This window comes from Apis florea, unplaced genomic scaffold, assembly GCF_048593485.1.
Source record: "Apis florea isolate Af1SG1 unplaced genomic scaffold, ASM4859348v1 contig_3791_pilon, whole genome shotgun sequence".
NCBI classification, from domain to species: Eukaryota; Metazoa; Arthropoda; class Insecta; order Hymenoptera; family Apidae; genus Apis; species Apis florea.
This window is the reverse complement of record NW_028256855.1, coordinates 212,335-234,717: the sequence shown is the minus strand read 5'-3', so window position 1 is coordinate 234,717 and position 22,383 is coordinate 212,335. Positions and strand designations below refer to the sequence as shown.

At 37.0% G+C, this 22,383-nt stretch overlaps 1 protein-coding gene across 3 annotated transcripts in view; it reads right to left on the bottom strand.

Moving 5' to 3' along the window:
- Nucleotides 1-22,383, bottom strand: part of Myo10A (unconventional myosin 10A) — a 71,199-nt gene that overhangs the window by 21,547 nt on the left and 27,269 nt on the right. For 2 of the 3 annotated variants that reach the window (XM_086915518.1, XM_086915516.1), the window contains 11 exons: nucleotides 21,725-21,996; nucleotides 21,481-21,657; nucleotides 20,764-21,217; nucleotides 19,848-20,635; nucleotides 18,762-18,866; nucleotides 17,259-17,737; nucleotides 16,890-17,177; nucleotides 16,601-16,812; nucleotides 16,313-16,508; nucleotides 15,138-16,131; nucleotides 14,501-14,743 (listed from right to left, as the gene is read on the bottom strand). In XM_086915518.1, the coding sequence (XP_086771644.1) occupies nucleotides 14,501-14,743; nucleotides 15,138-16,131; nucleotides 16,313-16,508; nucleotides 16,601-16,812; nucleotides 16,890-17,177; nucleotides 17,259-17,737; nucleotides 18,762-18,866; nucleotides 19,848-20,635; nucleotides 20,764-21,217; nucleotides 21,481-21,657; nucleotides 21,725-21,996 (4,208 nt within the window). The remainder of the gene's footprint in view (nucleotides 1-14,500; nucleotides 14,744-15,137; nucleotides 16,132-16,312; nucleotides 16,509-16,600; nucleotides 16,813-16,889; nucleotides 17,178-17,258; nucleotides 17,738-18,761; nucleotides 18,867-19,847; nucleotides 20,636-20,763; nucleotides 21,218-21,480; nucleotides 21,658-21,724; nucleotides 21,997-22,383) is intronic. The other variant, XM_086915517.1, reaches the window with a different exon arrangement.

Below are 22,383 nucleotides of genomic sequence, written 5' to 3'. Positions count from 1 at the left end.
CGCTCTGGCCAGCCGGTGTACGCTCGAAACACCGATATCTGGGTCGAGCCTTTCCACCACGGTGTGCGTACAGCCGCGTGCTACGTTCCGTGAGGCGATGGGCATTCGATTCACCGGTTTCGTTTGTGTTTCCAAGTGAATCGGTCCCATAGGGAGGGGGGCGGTGAGCCGTTGAGGTGCGAAAGATTCGCGGAAGTGGATCGTAAACGTGTTTGTACTCTTGTTTTCGTGGCCAATTTTTATGAAACGGGAGGGGAATATCGTATTAAGTTATCGTTCGTGTAACAAAGAGCGTGAATCATATAGGAATGAATAATAATTATTTTTCCTTAAAATGTTTCTTAAAAGAAAAATCCTCTATTAATATATTTTTAATATCGTGTTGAAGTTTTTAAAAATCAATCAATGGCAAGAGTTGAAATTGTAGTAGCAAAGATTAAACGGATTGTTTAGAATTCTTCGAAGTTTCTCTCTATGAAAAATTGATTCGAGAAGTTGTTCAATAAGGATTGAGATGTACATCCCGATCGATTCATGTAGGTACATACACGTCCAAGTATCTCATTCCTATCAGTGATTCCATGCATCGAGAGCGTTATAGTGCCGACGACCTGTTCCGTGTCCAGCTTTTCTCGCAACCTCTCCTTCTCTTTCTCCTTCTGATCGTTTCCTTTTTTTTCCTTTTTCTTCAATACGCACCGATAGGTATGCGCATAATGAAATGTGGAATGTAGACTAGAAATGTTTTCTTCGGATCTCCTCGGAAGAACGTATTGCAGATAACGAATATATGTGGGTTTATATATATATAATAAATAGGGACATCGTGGTGCCCCGTTTAGATCGGTTATTACCGGTAATTTCGTAATAGAAATGCAATTATTACCGTTAGGAAATTCTTTGGTCGTCACGAATGAGTTAAACGATCGCCAGAAGGATATTATGGTAGAGATTTGGAACGATTTTTAAATAAGGAAAGAAACGCTGAGAATTTTTATTCTAATCCTTTCGAATATGCAATTTCAAAAGATTTATACGTCTAAAGTGTACTCTTAGGATGATAAATCGAAGACTTTCTTTTCCTATATCTCAAAATTGCTTTTGTCCATTTTTTTTCTGTTTTAGAAAAATTATTACTCGTTTTTCAAATAAGAATCTAATCCTGATCGGAATGTAGATAATTTATAATTTAGAACGAATGATATTTTTGTTGATAAAAAAATTTCGACACGTGCAATATCTTCTTTATTTACATCCGGAATGTACAAAGTTCACGGTTATATAAATTCGTAATCTTCTTTGTTTAACTCAATCTCAATTGGTATGAGAGAAACGGTGTTGAATGTACAGTTCACTGTTTACGAATGCATCGTGCGTACACGCGAACTGGTAAAGCGTTTAACAGTCAGCGGAAGAACAGAAAGCTTAAACGCCAATTAACATAGGTCAGTGACGTTTATGACATAACAACGAGACTTTCCTTCGATGTGTCGCATAAAAGAACTCCTTTCCTTAACAGTCTTACGTGATAATCTCTTGGATTATAATAATACACCCACGTTCTCAATTATTCCGCAAGGTGGACCGACGGGTTTCCAGGACTATGCGTATAATCGTGTAGTCTTGGGCCCGCTTTCGTGAGTCCATTGGGTGGTGGCGTACCCACGGACCTGAGCCAAACACGAATCTATTCCAAGCGAGCTGCTTATGCTCCTTTTCTTTAATCTTCCTAATCCTTGTACAAAATTTTGTCTGCATACAAAATTCGATTTTTATCTTAGTAATGAAATTTTGGGATTCGAATCAGTTGCAATCCTCGAGCCAAACACGAATCTATCCGTTTCAAAAAGTTAGCTATGCTGCTTTTTTTAATCTTCCTAATCCTTGTTTTCAAAATTTTTGTTCGACTTTTCATTTCAATAATTATCTAGAAATTTTGGGATTTGAATCAATTGCAATCCACGTACTTTGAGCCAAAGACGAATCTATTCAAAAAATTAGCTATGCTTTTTTTAATCCTTGTGTCCTTGTGTCAAAATTTTTGTTCGACTTTTCATTTCAATAATTATCTAGAAATTTTGGGATTTGAATCAATTGCAATCCACGTACTTTGAGCCAAAGACGAATCTATTCAAAAAATTAGCTATGCTTTTCTTAATCCTTGTGTCAAAATTTTTGTTCGACTTTTCATTTCAATAATTACCTAGAAATTATTGAAATTGAGCTTTGAATCAATTACAAACGTGATAAATAACGATGATGGGATTCGAAAAATCAAAGATTTCTATTTTAAAGATTATTTTTGTTATATTCTTGACATAAGGATCGATTTAGGGTAAATGTTGATAGGGTACGGTTGTTGGTTATTCGGATGAGTTAGGGATTGTAATTATAAAATGATGGTGCATTGATTGTTGAAAATAAAAAGAAACGTCTTCTGAATGAAGAAGAGACTAACGCAATGATATTCTATTTCTAAAATTTCCATTGAATGTCAATGAGAAATTTCTGTAACTGTATTTATCACGCGGAATAAAAAAAGTTTCACCCAAATTTCGTAACTAGTGAAATTTTCTGGTCGTCCTGTTTCATTAAACATCATCGATCGTTTCGAAACAGAAAATCACAGAGATTGATATTCGTTGCATTCTTCCTCTAACTTAAACTTAAAAAAAAAAAATATCACTTTTCATTGGTTTCAAGTGATTCTAATTTCTGAATGAACCATTTATCAATAATCTTGGTGTCATCGAATTAAAAAACTTGTAATTTTCATGTTAAAAGAGTAGTTATTCGCGTATAAATATATTAAAATCTACGTTTGGATGGAAGACGAAGGATTGCCATAAGTTCTCGATGGAGACAGCGGCTTAATGACTTCTGCTGATGGTAATAAGCGAGCGTTGAGAGGAGAGGAGAAACCTTGAAAGGGAAACAGGAAGTAAATTAATCTAGTCAAAGGAAAATTAATCGTTTCGATGTTTCCTTCCCTCCTTTTTTTTTCCCTTTAAGCTCTTTGATCAAGGATCAAGAGATTATTCTTATAACAAGATTCTACGTGTATATTTAATTGATTATAATTGTAGACATTGATTCCGTTGAAATAATTTATAATACTTCCTTTCACGCTTTGAGAATAACAAACAAATGTGCACAAGAAATATCGCGAAGTAGAAATGAAATAGAAATCAAAAATTGCGGAAGCAATAGTTATTAGAAACTATTGTAATTTCTTCACTTGATGGATATATATATATATATATATACGTGGTAATATTTGATAAAAATAAAAATTGTTACTTGTGAAAGCGAAGTTGACTATATTTCGGTGTTGAAATCGAATATCTAACTTGTGATTTAATTATTCTTTAAAGAAAAAAAAAAAATAGTCAATCGCGATAATAATACACCTGATCTTTTTCTTTTCTTTTTTTTTTCTCTTGAAAGATGTGAGCAAAAAAATTCGGCTTATTGTAAAGAGCCTTTCGTAACAATACAAAATTCGTTGAGAGCATAAAAAAGAGGAGAGTTTAATTTAAATTCTTGATCAGAAATGCTCATGAAAAGAAGCCACATAAAAGGTATATGTATATATATACATATACGTGATTCATGCGTATTCTTGTAACAGCAGGCGCACCTGTCGTTTAACGGAAACGAACGATTACACTTGGGGCCTTTTTTCCATAATACTTCGAAGAGAGCATCCTCACCGCTAATAGTTACCCAAAAGTCAGGTCTTCTCAGCGAATTTTATTCGAAATCGTAATTTCTAGATAGTTATTTTCTTTTATTTTATTTTTGTTGTTTGAAAAAAGATCTTCTCGAATATATATTTTATTTCCATTGTCCAATCTTTTGTTAGAAGATATTTTAGAATATTCGAAGTACATTTCAAAAATTGTTCGATTTAATATATTATTGTTAGGTTTGGAAAAATTGTATCGAGAGTCCAAGAATTATCTATTTCCTTTTTTCTTTTTTTGCCATACTTTTGAATTATTAAAAAATTTTATTCAAGATCATTATTTTAAATAATTACACGCGAAGTTTAATCCGGTTTCTCGTTGATTGTTACACGAAAATATAAAGTGAGCGATGAATTTTCATCCTCTTCCGCCGGAAGAATCGAGGATCCTTCCATGTTCCTACTGTGAACACGAGTTCCCACGTTTCGACGTACGCGACCTTACAACCTCCATCTTTCTTTTCTTATTCTTACGCTATGAAATCATTGATGATTAAGCAATCTCGATAAGACACAGGATTTATCCATTGTATCGTCTTCTACGTAATATATGGCGAAGATAAATGCAATTAGCTTATTTATTATAATAACTTGGTAATAGGATCTGAAGAATCTTCACGATGACGGTGCAATTAAGAAATGTTAATAAACAAATCAAACTTGAGAATCGTAAATATTCTCCACTCGTCTCGAGATTGAATACCCGAATTTCTTTCATTTTTCTTTCATTTGAAATATGAATTTAACCTAAATCGAGGTAATTAATTTTTCATTTCTTTGAAACAAGAAATAATATTAACTGTATTTGCTGTTCCTCCATCAAATGTAATTTAATTTGCCAGAACGAATTACAAGTCCTTTTACCTGTTCATAAATTGTGAAATTATATATCTTAAAAAAGTTTCTCGTGGCTTCTTTCATCCTTTGATGAGACAGCTATTTCATAGGTTTCCATTTTAAGGAAACTCGATCCGATTTCCGTTCGACTCATCGTGAAATGGTTTTTTTGAACGCTTTCACGCTTGCTATTCCTTCCTGTTCACAATTTTCTAACGAGTGTAACATTCTTCTTCCCCCTCCTTTTTTCCTCCTTCTTCTTCTTCTTCTCTTTTTTTTTTTTTTTTTTTTTACTTGTAAAATCGCGCCAATCCAGCGCGAAATCAAGGCGAAATCTGTTTCTCTGAATGCGATCGACCGCTTTAAAAGGCGTTCGCCGTGACAGGAAAGACTGGTCTCAGAAAACTCTCCCCTCGTTTCGCGATCAGGAGACACATTTTCCATTTCTATCGTCCGATCTGTCGCAACTCAAGTTCCCTAAACGCACCACTTGTATGAAAACGAAAAGATGGACATCGAACACTCGCGACATTTTTCTTTTCTTTTTTTTTTTTCCTTCTTGTAAACAAGATTGACATAGAACGTGAAATTGTTTACTGAGTATTTTTCGAGAGAGTTAAAAAATATCTATATCTAATCTGACGGATTATCTTTCTTATAATATTTTTCGTGATAGGTTTACTGTTATTTCACGAGCAATTGAAAGGTGAAGGGTTTGGTGAAAGGTTTGGAAAAAGAAAAAAAAAAAAAAAGGAAAGATGAACCATATAGAGAATTTTACAATCAATTACGATCTCTCGAATCTTACAAGTGTTAGCAGCTGACATTTGTACAAAGAAACGTTAGTCGATGCTTCGACTAATGCTTCCACTTCCGTCAAACTTTCATTCGCTCGTTGAACAGATGTTCCTCGGCATAAACAGGAAATTTCACCTAAAATCGTTTCTTGTTAACTCTTGTTAACAATGAACGTCTTACGATATAAAATTATAATTTCGATATACAACAACCATAATAACCAGTTTGCCAAAATTCTATAAAGGTATTAATCGAATTTTCCAATGTTAAAATTATACTAAAACGATTGATCATCCCTCGAATTCGAAACACTTCGAGAGATGCAAGATTTGAATATTGAAATTTCATCTTATCATCGACTAATCATCCCCCAAATTCAAAACCCACGCAAGACACTCTTGGAATTTCGCCGAGCCTCGAGCAGGGTGCAAGAGGTGACAGGTGAAGGTTCAGGAAGCTTTGAAGATGGGGAAGGACGCCTGGAGAGAATTTAGGCCAGGCGCACCGTGTGCCAGAGGGAGATAAGGATCGTAGCCGGGGCCAATTAGCGATTCAAACGGCTTCCGGCCTCCGTGCGCGAGAAAGAAGGTGTTGCCTCCGGTAAACACGAGTTGCTTGAACCCTGGAATCGGTTGAAACGAGCCTAAGCGCGCTCCCTCGACTGAGGAATATATATTCTTGGCTGCCGCGCGTGCAACGGTGTGCATCCGAACTCGAGAAGAAGGAACGAAACCCGAAGTCAAAAGTTTGCATCGAGTGTTTCGCCTGAAAAATTTCTCAACGCATTCTCTAATTGACGATATATATCAACCGAATGATTATTTCGATACGCAGCTCTGAACATTTCGCCAGGGAATGCATGCAGAGGCGGCATGGGATCCGAATGGCTTTCGACACGGTTCTAACTTAGTTTCTATTCATTCGTTGTTTGCTAATCAGGAGAGATTCGCGGGCAAGAATGCCTCTCGTCTTGCGATCTTCTACATGCCGAGGATCATTCTTCTTGGTAATTGGTGGATGATGCGGATTTCAATTATATTATCCATAAATAATATGATACAATGGATACGAGATAGAAATGATATAAATAATCTGAATAGCTCCTTGAGGATGTAACACGATAGGAAAATTCTTTTCTTCCTGTCGATCAATTCTACTAATTGTAATCATGAAAATTTCATTTCTTTTTCTCCCTGTCCCCGTATAATGCGGGGATTAAAACGAATCGTGTCGTCCAAAATAAAAATTTTTTATCGCGTTTCATAAATAGTTCAATGTAAATTAGAAGAATTGTTCCTGTTTCTCGTCACTGCATACGTACGGATATGCAAATAGGTATATAAATCAATTTTCCACTATGGGCCAAATTATCATATAAACCATACGCTTGAAGCAGTTAAAGTGACGATAATTTACGCTATGCTTTGTTCCGCGTGTAACAAAGAACAATATCATGGGAAGTTAAAGATACATAAAAAAAAAAAAAAAAAAAAAAGAATGAAAAAAAAAGGAAAAAAGTAATTTAACGATTGCAATAAAAATTTTAACACCACTTATGCCGCTCCACGATTGCGTTATTTAAGATGCGATTCATAGTCGCGTTTATATACGAATCGCATCTTAAAATTCCGCGTTACGATCGAAGAAAAAAAAAATTGTCGACACGGAGGAAATGTCAATTTGTTTTGCCTCTATCATCTCTCTCTCTCTCTCTCCCTCTCTCTCTTCCTCTCGAAGACGTAATAAGAAGAGAGGCCAATTGTAAACACCTCGGTTCCCCTCGCACAGGTGGATCGGTGCAACCGTGTGTGCATACGTTACGAGAAATCCGATCTCTCCGTTTGTAGGTTTCTCCATCCCATAAAAAATCATACTGTCATAGCCACCGGTGTAATTACACGAGGAGGAAAAAGGTGCGATCGAACCGGTTGGGGTCAACCGATTCGCCTTCCATTTTCAGAAGGAAACGCTTCCTTTATTCGGATCTCGTTCCACGGTGGCTTGCGAAAATGTTCGAGCATCTTTTTTTATCCTTCGATGAAATTGCATACGAATCTTTTTTTTTTTTTTTTTTTTCCTTTCTTCGAGGGACACTCGATGGATTATACACGGAATTTTTTCTTCGCTTTTGCTATTTCAAGAAGATGAGATCAGAGTTTCGGTGTGTTTTATTCGGAATTTATTGTTTTGTTATCCTGTTTAAAAAAAAATATATTCCTTCCTTGCAAAATTCTTCGAGGGTTGATCTTCTAACAAAGAGATTCCCTATTAAACGAAAGAATTACGTTATAAATTTCCATGAAAATCAGCATTTTCGAGTCTTGTTATCGGCGAAATTTTGATTATTAATTTTAATTTTAATCTTTATATATACGTTGGAGATTATATTGGAGATCGGTGTAATTAAGTTGATTAAATTGATCGGATCGCACGTTGAGAATAGAAGTATAATTGACCGTTATTAAGAGAATCTTGGAACAGGGATCCAAGAAGAATTGCGCGTCGGCTTGGAAGACGCCGACTTCTTCCGGCCACCTAGACTATTGTACGCAACGTCGCGGTTCGTGCACGGTGTCGTCACTTGGCTCATGACAAAAGAGGCAAACAACAATTTGTTACCGGTTTTGCACCTTTCCAATGCTTCTTTTTTCTTTTTTTCCTTTTTTTTTTCCCCTCCCCCCTCCCCTCAACCGCGAACAGACAACCGTGCATGGAAGACTTTCACTGCGATCTTATGTCCATCGTTCCGCTCGTTTCGCAATTTGGAAACTTGTGTTTCGCGAAAAATTGATAAAATTCCGATCTACGAACTCGATAGATTTCTTTTACACGCAACCGAGATCGAAATTGTTCGAGCGTTAATTCGATTATTTGATTTTATTTTGGAAATCTCGTTATCGTTATTTTGGAAAAACAGTGCAACGAGTGGGATATTTTAGAATTAGGATTTTCTATTATTCACAATACATGGTAATTAATTTAGCATAGTTGTTGCGTTCTCTAAATTTTACGTGTGTTATATACAGCTTCATGTTTTGCAAATTTATGTTAGAATTGTAGAATTTCTTTTACGGCCACAATTACGGGGCCTATGCCTATTATAAAATGATTCCTTCAGTAACAAGGAAATCTGATTAATGGAGAAATTTAAGATCCGATTTCGCCTCAAATTATACAGCTGTAAATCTTTCCATTGAATTGTAAATTCCCTTTAATATATCTTGGATCATTCATCACTGGAAGAAAGTCTTCGCTCAATTTTCTGCCGTATTCCAATGCGAAACAACTCGAACACCCATGTTTTGTAACATACTTACACGCCATCTATTAAATCAAGGACGACACCGTAATTGACGAACGATCTATCATTCGCGATCCACGTGGTGTGCGATTCATTTTCAATAAGTTTAGAAATTTTGTGATATATTGTTGATGTATTGTGGTGATATTTTTGCGATCCTTTGTTATAAATTACGTTTCTTTATACTCTATAACATGGTTCTTTTAACGATTTACACATCCATCGATGAATTTTCTCTTAATTCTTCTATCGAGAATTCATTTCGATAGAAATGAAACTTCATTGAAATTTTTCTTCATTTTCTTCTTCATCATTTATTAAATTATCGTATTAAATAGAGAAAATTCACTCGATGAACTAGATAAAGGTGAAAATAACGAGCGAGGAGTTGAAAATTTTCTTTCTTTTTTTTTTTTTTTTTTTGTAAATTTAAATTTACAAAATGAAACGACAAATATATTAAATATTACAGAGACATAGACGAGCTGCCTTCTCGCGAGTCATTTATTTTCGTCTACGCCAATATTTCTTGCAAATCAGTGCAGTTCAAGGCAACGACGAGATCAGAACAATTAATTTATCATTTCCAAGTGCATTTCCATGCTACGTATTGCAATTACGTATAAACAAACGAACAAAAAAAAAAAAAACAGAAAAGCATCGAAGCAAAAAATTATAGCGACGAACGAATGATTAATCTTCTTAGTAATAATTCTCAATGAAATTTATTTAATATACATATCTATATGAAATATCATCGCGTTTAATTATTATCATCGAGGAAATCCATTCAAAATCCATTCGTCAGTAAACTAAACCAGGTCTAATAAATTCCTATCTCATTTCAACGAGACATTTACAAGTTAATAATTCATTTCCACATTTCGTTCTCCAAAAAGGCAACAGTCTGTAAAACTCGAACTCGTGGAATAGATATTTATCCGCTCTTCTTGTTCAATGTTCTTTGAAAACTACGAAAACGAGCAAAACGAGTCGAGTAAAGAAATATATCGAGAACGAAGAATTCGTTCGGTGACGCGGCCCCCCTTTTTTCACGGATGAATAGAAAAACGGAATGGCGAATCCGTTTATTTCTTTGCTCTTGAAATAGTGGCGCGCAAGCGTGGAAAGGCGATCGGCCAAACATCAATTAACGACGATCGGGTTGGAAATTCTAACGGCACGATGCTGTGCAATGTAACGAGGCAGCCTCGGCCAACGCCTAGTGTAAATTGCGTTTCCACTGAGTGCTCATATATGCTGGCCAATGCCTCCTTTCTTGCACGATGGAGAAGGTATCGGCCCGCCTATCATCGTTGTAGACGGTTTTCGATCGTCTTTGATGAAGGACGAGTCGATCTAAATATAGATCGATGGAAGCTTTGAACGGCGAGAGGAAGTTTTACGATTGCTTTGTAATTTTTCCTTTTTGTTTGATTTGGACGAAGAACGATCCTTTCGAGAGTATTGGAAGAAAGTTTTTAATCTTATTCTGGTAATTGCTTTTTCTTCTTGCGAATTTCTTTTGAGCTCGTTGAAATTTTTTGCGGAGGAAAAGTAACTTTTTCTTATGGAAATGAAGCGAGGATTGGAAGATGATCTGTATCGTGTGAAAGATAGAAAGTGTAAATTGAAGATAAAGATATCCACGCGTTTTATTCCCCTTTAATTGATCTATTGAGCATTCAATTATCTTTTTTTATCGTTTTTTTATCTGTATGCTTGAAATACCAAGTATTTTCCAAAGCAAATCAACATAAATGACGAAGAAGAATCGTTTCTTCTCCGTATCTTGTTTGAAATTTAGACATGTATTTTACACAATTTTTAAATTCTAACGATAAGAATGACAATTGCAAATGATTAAATTATCCTGTCTGGACTTGAAAGATTAAAGGAGAAACATATAATACGTTTATCTTTTGTTTTGGTGCACCAGTTATCGAAGCCTTGTTACGCCACTGAACGTCGAGGTAAAGCAATACGACTGATCGATTGACTGGTCTCCCACGTTCTCGGTGAACGTAATAAAATTCAATGTAGAGGTTGAAATGTCACACGAATATCGCAATGTTAATGCCAGTCCACTTCTTTTTTTTTTTTTTTTTTTTTTAAGGGAAAAAGAGATCGAACACTTCCTTCTTCTGGAAACGTGTTGTTATATTACATCAGAATAAATTATAAATTATACAAAAAGTACGAAAATGATGGAAGAATGGTACATTAGAACAAAGCATAGAAAAATGTTTTCTCGCAGATTTGATAGATATAACAGTTTTTTTTCTTTTTATGATAATCAATCCTGACAAGATTATGCGACCATTGTTATTACGTATTATTTCGAAATTATCAGTGTTCTTATCGTGAATTATTTCCTTATAGCATTGATAATTTTTTTCTTATAAACAAGGTATTATACCACGTAATATTTAAACCAGGAATTTAATATTACGCAATATTTCGATCATCAATCATTTTTTAGTAAAGTAAAATTCATAAAACATATGAATCATGAAACGTACAAGGTTGTTCCTTCTTTTTATTACGTTAAGCCTTAAATTAAATCTTAGATTGAGTTATAATTGATTGGAATAATTAGAAAAAAAAAAAAATCAAGAGATAAATTAAATTCTAAAAAAAATATGAAATCTTTTGCGAATCCGTTTGAAATCTGAATCTATGACTAATGATTCAACTCTAAAGAATGAGGTGTAATACATAAATTCTGAGTTCAATGATACACACGTAGTAGAAAAATTATCAATTAGGATATGTTGATTAGGATTAATTCATTTTGTAATTTGCAACAATCCTTTTATATCCCGTTCTTTTCATTTCATTTCATTTTGCACAACTCGTGAGCGTAGATTCATTCTTCTATTAAGACCACTCAAGTCTGCCATTCTTCACTGTTTCTTTTGAAACACGTGTATGTGAATCTGAGGAATGCTCTATTTCCTTTTCCATCCGCGTCAGGTTTGGTCGTCCACTTTCAGTATTAATACATAAATGGCGGTTTGAGATGGAATTAAAGACACGTAATCACGTATTTCTCAATTCACTCTCGTATTAGATTTATCGTCGTGGTGGTAGAAAATTGGTCGAAAATTTTCATGGAGGCTCGATTAGAAACGAATCTTTGATTCGATGATAGACATTCCTTTTTTCTCGAACTTGTGTTTCAAATAATCGATGCGTTCTCGACGAGCAATTAGACTGGATTGATCTATTAAAATCCAAATCAGAGGAGATTATCAGAATCGTAATAAATGGTAATTATCAGTATCAGACAGTATCTTTTAAATTTTTTTTTTAGATAAATGTAGATGAATATCATTTAACACTAAAACTATGAATAATTGGAATTAAAATATTTAGTTTAGAAAAGAAATAGTTTCTTCCTAATTATTTTAACAATATTAAATAATTCTAAGCTAACTCTCTTAAACATCACGTTTAAAGATACCAAGATTTCTAATCGCTCTTCATCATGCTGATGTTCCGACGAGAATAAACGATCGTTTCGTAAAATCGTTATCCCATCCACAAATGAAGGCAAAATCAAAAAACTAGTAAAACTCATCAGCGAACGCAAATGACAGAACGGATAAGAAAATAAGAGAACACGTATCCAGTTGGCGGCATAAATGATGATTGACCAACTTTATGCGCTTCTTAACTATATAAACACTATGTAGTTGAGCAGATCTCTGCAATCTGAAAATAATCTAAGTCTAAAGTATAAACTTTTTTGCAATTCAAATTATTTTCCACGCGTTTAATTTTTATCTTGAATTATATTATATTGCTCGCTACAAATGAAGCTTTTACTTGTAATTTCAAACGAACAAATATCTAATTTCTGATCATCCAGTTTAATTATATATCACAATCTGACAGTCTTTTTTTTTCAATTATTAGAATTTTCATAGAATTCCTGGCAAAAATCATTTCTGAATCTAATTTATCATCCTCCTCTCTTACTCAAAAAACAAATTCAACAAAATTACAATCTCCTTAATGCTCATTCACTACCAGCGTTGTACATCTCTTCTGTACAAATTTTTTCGCGATCAAATTTTGCACAAAATATCCTAACAACTCCAACTCCCAAATGAGAGAGATTATGTCTTTCGAAGTTAGAGGTTAAAAGGAGTCATCAGGAGCGCACGCTAGATCGATCTTGGGGCTATGATTCCCCCTCTTTTTTTTTTTTTTGCGATCGAGGGACACGTCGTTACCCCGAATCGTCTTTTCTCGCGGGTAAATCGTGGGTTTTGCTTTCCGCTACCCACGCATTATCGCGATGGAATGCGATGTCTGTCGTTCGCGTTGGCTCGACACGGCCCGAGGCACGGCTTCTCCTCGAGTTATCCCTGTCGGGCCGCTTATTACGGCCGTGTTCCATCGATTTCCACACGTGCGATCGCGTTACTTCATCGGTGCATGTGTGCCCCACGATTAATTGCGCAAGTTACGGGCACGATCTTCGTGGATCTTTTATCGTTCTATCGGGTCATTCGTTTTCCCTCCGAGCAATTTCGTTTTAAAATGAGATTTCTTCCTGTGGAAATTCTATTGTTTCTTGTTCATCTTTTTTTTTTTTTTTTTTGGACGATTCTTTTGAATTTTATCTCTGAGTCTGGGGATTCAACGGGGATGAAATTAAGTTTGAAGATTTTTTTAAGTTCAATTGGAACTGATTAAAGGATAAAATTTTTTCTATATCTTATGAGATAATTAATAATATAGATTGGATGATGTAGAAAAGTTAATTTAGATTAGTTACACTTAGCTCTCGAGGGTTATTAAGTTGTTATTGGATATTTATAGTCATTTTAAACGCAATATTTAAAATAGTTTCGAAATTAACTTTCATGAATTTTATCCTCAAATATATTTTATCTTCTGTTGTAATTTATGTTGGACATTTGAGATCCGAATAGTTAATTTAGATTCAAATTTAGAATCTAAACAAGTATTAAAAATTAATTTCAATTGAGTAAGTAGTAGTTGAACGGTGTCAAGTTTCTTGAATTCAAAACTGAATTCCCTATCCAATCATTTGATCGTTCGATCGATAAATCAGATATTGCGTCGCGAATTTATTAATTTGTTCATTGAGCACGTTGATAAGTAATTCTTTTTTTTTTTTTTTTTTTTTACTATAAATCTAAATTATAATTAGAAGATCAAAGAAAGAAAAAACGCTTTAATTGAATTCATAGGATAGTTGAAGAAAATTTAATTATATTTAGATTTCTGAATATCCTTGTGACTTTTTGCAATGTATAATTTGTAATTATAGGATAAATTACTTTCGTGATTACGTAATAGCTATATATTTTATAATAACTGAAATATTCACTGAAATAGAATTGACCTATTCGTCGAATTTATGTTAGCAGCCCGATAAAAATATAAAAATATATCTTGTTCAAACATTTGGTATAATAAATTATGCCCAGTGCAAATCGTAAAACGATCGTATAAACTGCGTTTCTAAATTATCGACGCAAAATTATTTCCAAACACGTAGAAAACCGTGATGCGAGTTACAGCGAGCATTTTGTAAATTTTCGGGCAAGAGATTGCCCGAGATAAACGATAAATAGAAATCACTGTATCACAGAAATATTAAATTAACATTCCTTTTTTCGCCTTATTTCAAATTATGTATTTCGTTTCGTTGGAAAAATTGGCTCCTATCGATCGAGTCGAACGAAGACACACAAGGGAAATCGATAAGTCAATAATTGCACGTCACAAATTTGTTCAATCAATCGATGTTAGATTAAATAATTATTATCACTCACCATTCTGATGTAACTGTTTATCATCTCGGTCAATTGTGGAGCTCTGTTCGTGTGCAAGGGTAGCCTGACTCCTGACGCAATTTGCATTACACAGACACCGATCCGTGGAGAACCGACAGAGACGATTTCCTCCAAAGGTAAAGTTTCCAATATGACTAAATCGCCGTTCGGTGTACGTTTGATGAGTCTGAGACCGTGATGAGAGATCGCCACGTGTTGGGTTTCTGGATGCTGAGGTCCGATCTGAATAAAAAAATAATTAAAATTATTTTTATTATACACACTGAGTGTACCAATTGAATGAGATATATTTTAGAGGCAAAGAAAATGGCGCGGACAATAGAAGAAATAATCTAATAGTTATTTATACGTAGCTTTTAACGATTTTTTTCGCTCCTTAATGCCTCGAAGACAAGCTTAGATTAATAATAACTCCAACAATGGAGCGATTCTAATTTAACCATTTTTTTCTCGTGACTTTCCTCTCCGGAATGCCACGTATGATTAGCCATGTATAAACACCATATATGGTAATTATTTACAAACACACGTAGTTTACAATCGATGTGGAACGAAAGGAATGGTGTATCGAGTTTAGTTTCGGTTCACTTTTATCGAGAAATTCTAATTCGCTCACCGACACAGGGAATATCCTGGCGAAATACAGTGGCCACTGTTTGGCCATGTCAACCACGTTCTTTTTAATAGTGATCTTGTGCTGAGTGCTCTGCAGATTGTCGAGAGTGACGCCATAATTGTCCAACATCTTGAGCATATTCTGCCTGTCCTCCTTCGTGATTCGAATACTGGACGTGGCGAGCACGTCATAAGCGACTTGGCAAAACACCAAATGAAGGGCCAAGGGGCTGTTCAACGTTTCGTTAGGCGCGAACACTTCCTTCTTCACCCTCAACGTCCACGTCACCCTGTTGTACGTGAAGTGAGCCGTGGACGTTTGCGGATAGAGCTTCGTGTTCACCACCTCTTGGACCTTCTCTATTTCCGGTTTCTCCGCAGGTGGCAGCACCGGCCTCAGAAACTCGGGCCATTCCTCGATCTCGATCCTTTCCATTTTGTCGGTGCGGTGGGTGGATGCGACGCTCGATCTCCTGTCGAGATCACGGTCCAATTTCTTGAAACTTTGACGAGCGGCCGCGAACGATTCCCTCGTGTTGGGCATCAGGCCGAACTCTCTGGACGACGGCATGCCAAAGCTGTCCCTCGACTTTGGGGACACGTCTCTGGCCATTCCGAACGGGTCTCTCTTCGAGCTCGTGTTCTCGAATATATCTCTCGCGTATTTCGGGTCGAAAATGTCGGAGTTTAGGTCGCGGCGGGAGTCGAAGTCGGAACTTCTGTCCCTGGCGGAGCTCGCCATGTCCGTGCTGTCCTTTCCGTAAAAGTCTTTCTTTGGATCGGACAATCGTGACTTGTCGAAGTCGTTTCTGTACTCGTGGCTCTCTCTCAGATGCTGCTGGGACGCGAATATGTCTCTGCTCTGGCTGAACATGTCGCGCTGGCTCTTGGAAAAGTGGTCGAACGCCTCCGAATCCGGGGACGTTCTGAACGAATCTCGAGCCTTGGGCTCGACTGGGGCCGGGGGTGATCTCGGTTGTGGCACTCCGGATTGACTGAGCGTGAAGAATATTCGAATTAGCATGGATGGAATATGATTAAATTAAATCGTCTTTAGTAAAAATTAAACGTGAGGAGACGTGTGGTATATTTCGAGAAGTATGATAAAAGTAAGAAAATGGAAAATTAGCGAAAGGAAAAATTAAATTTCAATAGCGTGTGGACAGAGGAGAATACCTATTGCTGTACATGCTTCCGCCACGAGGACTAGGGGGTTGCGGAGGTGTGACCGGAAGCGGGGGTGGCACAGGCCTCTCCATTCTTTCGATCTGAGTCCTGACCACTTGCGCTTGAGTCATCATGTCGGTCGTGCCTTTCGAAGTAACGCTTTGCGTGTCATCGGCCGTGGACGCGTAATCGTCCCATCTTCCTCCTTCGAAATGTCAAACGGTTTATTATCCATCGAACCATTCATTTTCCAATCGCCATACGAATCTATAAACACTGTTGGGTAAGAAGAATTACCTAATTGCTGCTCGAGAAGAAGCTTTCTATTATCCTCCAAACGTTTCACTTTACCGTCCTCGCGAGGGAGGGCAGGTTTCTCGGTTGTCTTCGTCGATCTCACACTGTGATTCGCCGTCACTTTTTCCAATCTCTGCCTCATCTCCGAGCTCAGCTTCAGTTTTCCTATACTTCCTGGGGATGGCCTCTGTGCACCTACCTCCAACGCGGATCTGGAAAAGGTATCGATCGAATAAACGAGTCGCGAATCAATAATCTCGTAATTGATTCTCTATCGTTTTAATCATACTTGGACTTTTTCTTTTTCTTCTCTCCCTCCTCCTTGTATCCGTTCTCGTTTTTTGTGGAGACTGGAGGTGGGGCATGACTCACAACCGGCTTCTCGTTGGTTTCGACGATGTTCTCAATTTCGAATTCCTCCCATTCGACGCCACCCTCCGTGCTTGGCTCACCCTCGCCCTGATTGTACTCTTGATATTGGGGTGTGATTTTTCGTTGTTGCTGCTGTTGCCGCATTTTGAACTCTATAAAACTGTCTTGGCTTTGATTCTCGTTCGAGTCGCTAGGCGGAGGCCATCTGAAAAATAAACGAGAAGTATTGCCATATTGTGAGATGTGTACTTTTTTGTCTTTTTCTTTCAATTCTATTCGTATTCACCTCCATTTGCCAATTCGAACCGTCTTTGCTCTCCCATAAGGATCGAGGAAAGGCCTTGATTCGGACGGGTCGTGAGACTCCAAAGGTGGTGGCATGGGTGGCGGGGGTGGCACACCCTTGTTGTTGCTCGAATTCGACAGATTGCTGTCCAAACTGCTCTTACGATTCTTCAATTCGCTCAACACGTTCGTGAAGTTACTTTGCACGTTGCTTTTGTTCGAAGGGGAAGGCCTTTTCGCGTCTGTCGCGCTCGATGATTTCTTCGAGTCGGCCGCTTTCCTTTCGACACTGACCTTCCTCACCGCGTATTCCACGCTAGTCTTTCTAACGATTTCGGAATTCTTTCGAGGTGGACTTTGGGACCGATGAATCTGGGCCTTCACCGTCATCTCCTGCCGTTGATTATTGGTCGAAGACGCGGGTGCACCTTGCTTCTCGGTCGACCAAAGCTCACCGTCCTCCGGTTCTCGGAAGGAAACCTATTTTACAAATTTTACGTTTTATTCCCTCCGAGTTTGTTCCTTTGACAAAGGATTTTATCTTAATTTCATCTACATTTGCAAATTTCTAGATATTTTTTTCAATTGTTGTTTATAATAAGTAATATTTTACAAAGTGACGATTTACAAACATGCTCGAAATGATATTGTTCCGTGCTTTTGTATGTACAGTGCTGTGAACAATTGTAGATTCACTTGAGTTTTTCTGTTTTTTTTTTTTTTTTTTTTTTTTAATGTTTTATATGAGAAAAGTGAATGCAAAGTGAATGAACGAAAATGATTTCATCGTTATTTCAGTTCGATACGACCTTCTAATATAAACACGGTAATTACACAGATTAATCTTCGTATAAATTGACGAGTCGTTATCCAGTTAAAGAATTATTCAACCTCGTAATTGATCGTTCTTCTGTTATCAAAGTATTCGATCAACGAGTGCCTCTCGAACACCCACATTCCACACCACTGTACAACTCGATATTGCGAATCTTTCCCATAACCAATTAATATTTTATTCAGCATAGCGTGTTACAACGTGATCCAGAGATTTCAACGTCAAAATTAAATAAATTGGATTGAAAAATTGTCGATCTTTGAAAGCTGTTGTGAAACTTTGGAGAGAAAGAGAGAATAAGGATCGATCGATTTTAAATTTTCCCTCTTAAAAAAAATTACAGACAATTTTTCAATCAAAATTTAATGAATTCTTTAATTTCGACGTTAAGTCGAAAAAAAAGTTTGTGGAAAGTTCGTTTTTTTATTTCTATTGGTAATAATTTTCTCTAGTATTAATTAAACATTTCACGATTATAATATCAAAATTCTTCATGTTTATAATAAAATTTGAACTAATAATAGAACGAATTTTTGCAATAAACAAAAAAAAAAAAAGAAATTTCCACAAATTTTCTTTCCATACCTCGTATCAAATAAATCGTATTAATTATCATCCAAGTTATCGATCGACAGATTTTATTCGTTAGATGAATATCATTAGAGATACCTTGGAGTAGCGTCCAATGGAATCATTGGGCCCCATTTGGGCACCGTTTTGGGGGGCTGGGGGGACAAGATTCATACTGGAGGGGCCTGCGGACAACGCCGTGCCCTGGAAACACACACCCACGCCGCGATGCGGCTAAGAAGCCCACAGGATCGTCCAAAATGGACGTGATATATATAAATATATATATATATATATATATTTTTTTTTTTTGCTATTCTTTAGATGATCGCCAACACTGTCACACATACAGTTTCGTACAGTGTTCGTATCGATCGTGTTAGTCATTTAGTTATAATGTGATCGTGAAAGTGACGCACGAAAATGACGGCGTATCCGTTGTGAGATGACATTTAACATGCAATTCTCGGTTTATTTAATTGTTACGACATGTCCGTATTATTATGCGACCAGGTAAAATTACGCGTGTAAATTACGTATAAGGAATATTTGATCGAGTATCGAGTAATGGGTCTTGTTTTGTACACGTGTCGTGATTGTATTCCATCTTCTTTTTCATTTTTACGATTAATCTTCTGGGACAAGATTGAATTATCATTTTCGTACGAGAAACGTAATAAAATTAATTTTTTAATTAGGGAATTGATATCCTTGTTTTTTCGAATTGATCAAGTCGAAGTCCTGGACTAATTGGATAGTTTATAAATCAAACTTAATTGAAATTAATTTTTTTAATAGAAATTTTTATGCAAATATGTGGAAATTTTTGTGAAACTTGTGAAATAGAATTATATTTCAATTTTAAATATTTTTATGCATTCTCTAGATTTTCATTTAACACTTAAATATATTTCTATAACTTTATAATTATTCGTATATTTGTCTCGTTTTTCGATACGGAAACAATAGCCTCATTTATTTATCACAAGTTAGAAATATTTCGATACGTTTAGCTTTAAATTTCCAATAAATACATAAATATTCACACTCTTGCTACGATTAATCATTTATTCAATTTCATAAATATATAAAATAGTTCAATTATCCCAGAAAATAATCGAAAATTCTCGTGTCCCACATCATTGTCACTTTATTTATTAATCAAGCGTCGAAATAATTTCTCACCGGTTGTTGCGACGAGTTTTGCGGGCTCTGCACGAGCAGTTGTTGAAGAGCCTGATTCTGGGCCAGCAATTGCTGCTGAATCTGTATATTCTGGGCCATGGCACTCTGAAGGAAGGCTCGTTGCAAGTTCTGCTGGTAAGCCATCATGTCGTTGCTCTGATTAGGGGGCGAATTAGGGTACTGAGGGAGACTCAACCCTTGCATACTGTAAATCGGTATGGGCATGAAGCCAGGACCCATGTTCATGCTCGTGCTTTGAGCAGCAGGCACTTGTTGAGGTGTGCTGAACATTGGCATCATCATGGGGGGTGACATCATCCCCGGCGTAATGGCACCAAAGTTAAATGTCGCGTTCTGATTAGGTATGTCCATGTTCCCACCACCTTTGATCCTCTTTGACAATTCTCTCGCTGTGATCCCTCCTTCCTCGCTTTTCCCCCCCTTCGTCACGCTTTCGATGAATTGTTCCACGGTTTCCACACCATCCTCGAATCCCTTCTCGACGATTATGGCACCACTCTGGCACCTGTCGTCCTTCGTACCTTTGATACTGGCCGCGAGGCTTCTCGCGTCCGACAACTCGTCCAAATTTCCATCCAGAACCGGCATGAACAATTCGTCCAGGAACTGATCCACGTCCGAAGCTTGACTAGGCACCCTGACCCGTCTCACGTGAGAGGCCAGGGAAGGAGCTTCGCTCGTGTCAGACATGGCCGAGGATTTCACGCCGTATTCGCTCTTCTCGATGTAGGCGCGGCTTGATTGGCTGCCTGGCAATGCTCGTTTGCCTTTACGAAAGAAATGCATTTGGTTATGCAAAGAACTTATGTTAATAAATCTTATGTTTTGCTGTTGAGTGAGTAGAGGGAAGTGGATTGATCTGAAAGAACGTAAGGATCAGTTTGACATTGCTCACCGGGATATTGAGATTTGATGAATCTAGTCTGCGATCTGATGTAACTGCTCTTGTCATCTTCAGACCTTCCGGTTTGACTAACCGATTGGATATCGGGATACTCAAAGTCGATGGTCAGATCTTCCTCTTCGATGTTTGGCTCCGTGGTCCTGGTTATCCTGCTATACTTTCTCTCCTGAGTTATTTCATTCCTTGTCATGTACTCCACGTTGCTGACAGCCGATGTTTCGCCAATCCTTTCAAGACTGTGATAACGCTCGTTCAATTTGGACGAAGATAATCCAAGATTGGCCAGTTTGACCGGAGGTGACACCACTTCTGGTTGCAACAAGTTGTCCAAGCTGCGACTACGTTGCTTCTCTTTCTCGAAGTATCTGTCGTTCAAAGCTGATTTTCGAGATAGGCCAGTCTCTGTTGTGCTTTCCAATATTGCCTCGTGAGATTGTTTCCTTACCTAAAAGTGAAGATATTCGAAATAATTATCTTTGTATTTGTACGAAAGAGCAGAGGATTGATAATCAAAAAACTGAAGGTAATTCTATTTATCTTCTTCGAAAATATTCTTCGAAACGAACGATATCTCTTCAAAATTTAAACTGTAATCATTAAATTTTTTTTCAATCTAAAATTCAAATTCCGTCGCTAATTTTTCAAAGAACAAACTTTCTTCGTCGAGAAAAAATGGAAAATTCTTTTCGAAATTAATTTTAGAATTACCGATGGCTTGGTCACAGGTGGTTGAGGCGGAGGGACGGCAGGTCTCCTCGGCGATTGAATTTCCGGTTCGACGGGTTTATCCACAACCTTGGATACTGGTTTCCGCTCAAGGGGCTGGAACGTTTTCAGAACCGGTGGTTCTATTTCTTGTTCCAGCTCACGAATTATGTGCGCGTGCTAAATTAAACCGGGGAGAGAATTTTATTACACCATGGAGGGAGATGCAAGACACGATCCAACTCACCTCTCTCTTTTTGATCGGTGGGAAACTGTTCTTCCGTTGCTCCAAGAACATGTGCTTGGCGGCGGGGAACGCCGGTGCTAGTTCCATCTCTGAAATCAAATCCAACACGTAATCGAAACCGTTCGTCTCTGTAACGATTGCGTCTGGCCCGTCCAATTGATTCCACAGGGTGATGGTCCATCCAGAATTGTCTACACCGTGATTGTTGACAGCCAGGTTGGCTAATTCTTCGCAGGTTGTCCAAGAATCCACCGCACAGGTGACCGTTTCGCCTGAAAATGATTGACAGTAATTTTCTAATCGAAGTTTTGTTATTTTGGAAAAAATCTATAGTTTCGAAATCTGTCTGAATTGAACCGATGAAAATGAAAATGACTAACACGAGTAGTCTGCTGAATTTTAGAAAACGTGGAATAAAAAAGTGATAACGTTAAAGATATAATATAAAGAGAAAGTCGATCTGATTTTCAAATCAAATCCAACTTTTCACTTTGGAAATTTCTTAATTAAAAAAATATGGAATCGTGTACATACAACAAATAACAAGGATCCAAAGATCGATTCGAGAGAGAAAAATTTTTCTTCCGAAGAGAAAGATACGAAGTTTTTACGTTAAAAGGAAAAAGTTAAGCTCAAGCGTCACATAATCGAAGAATCCA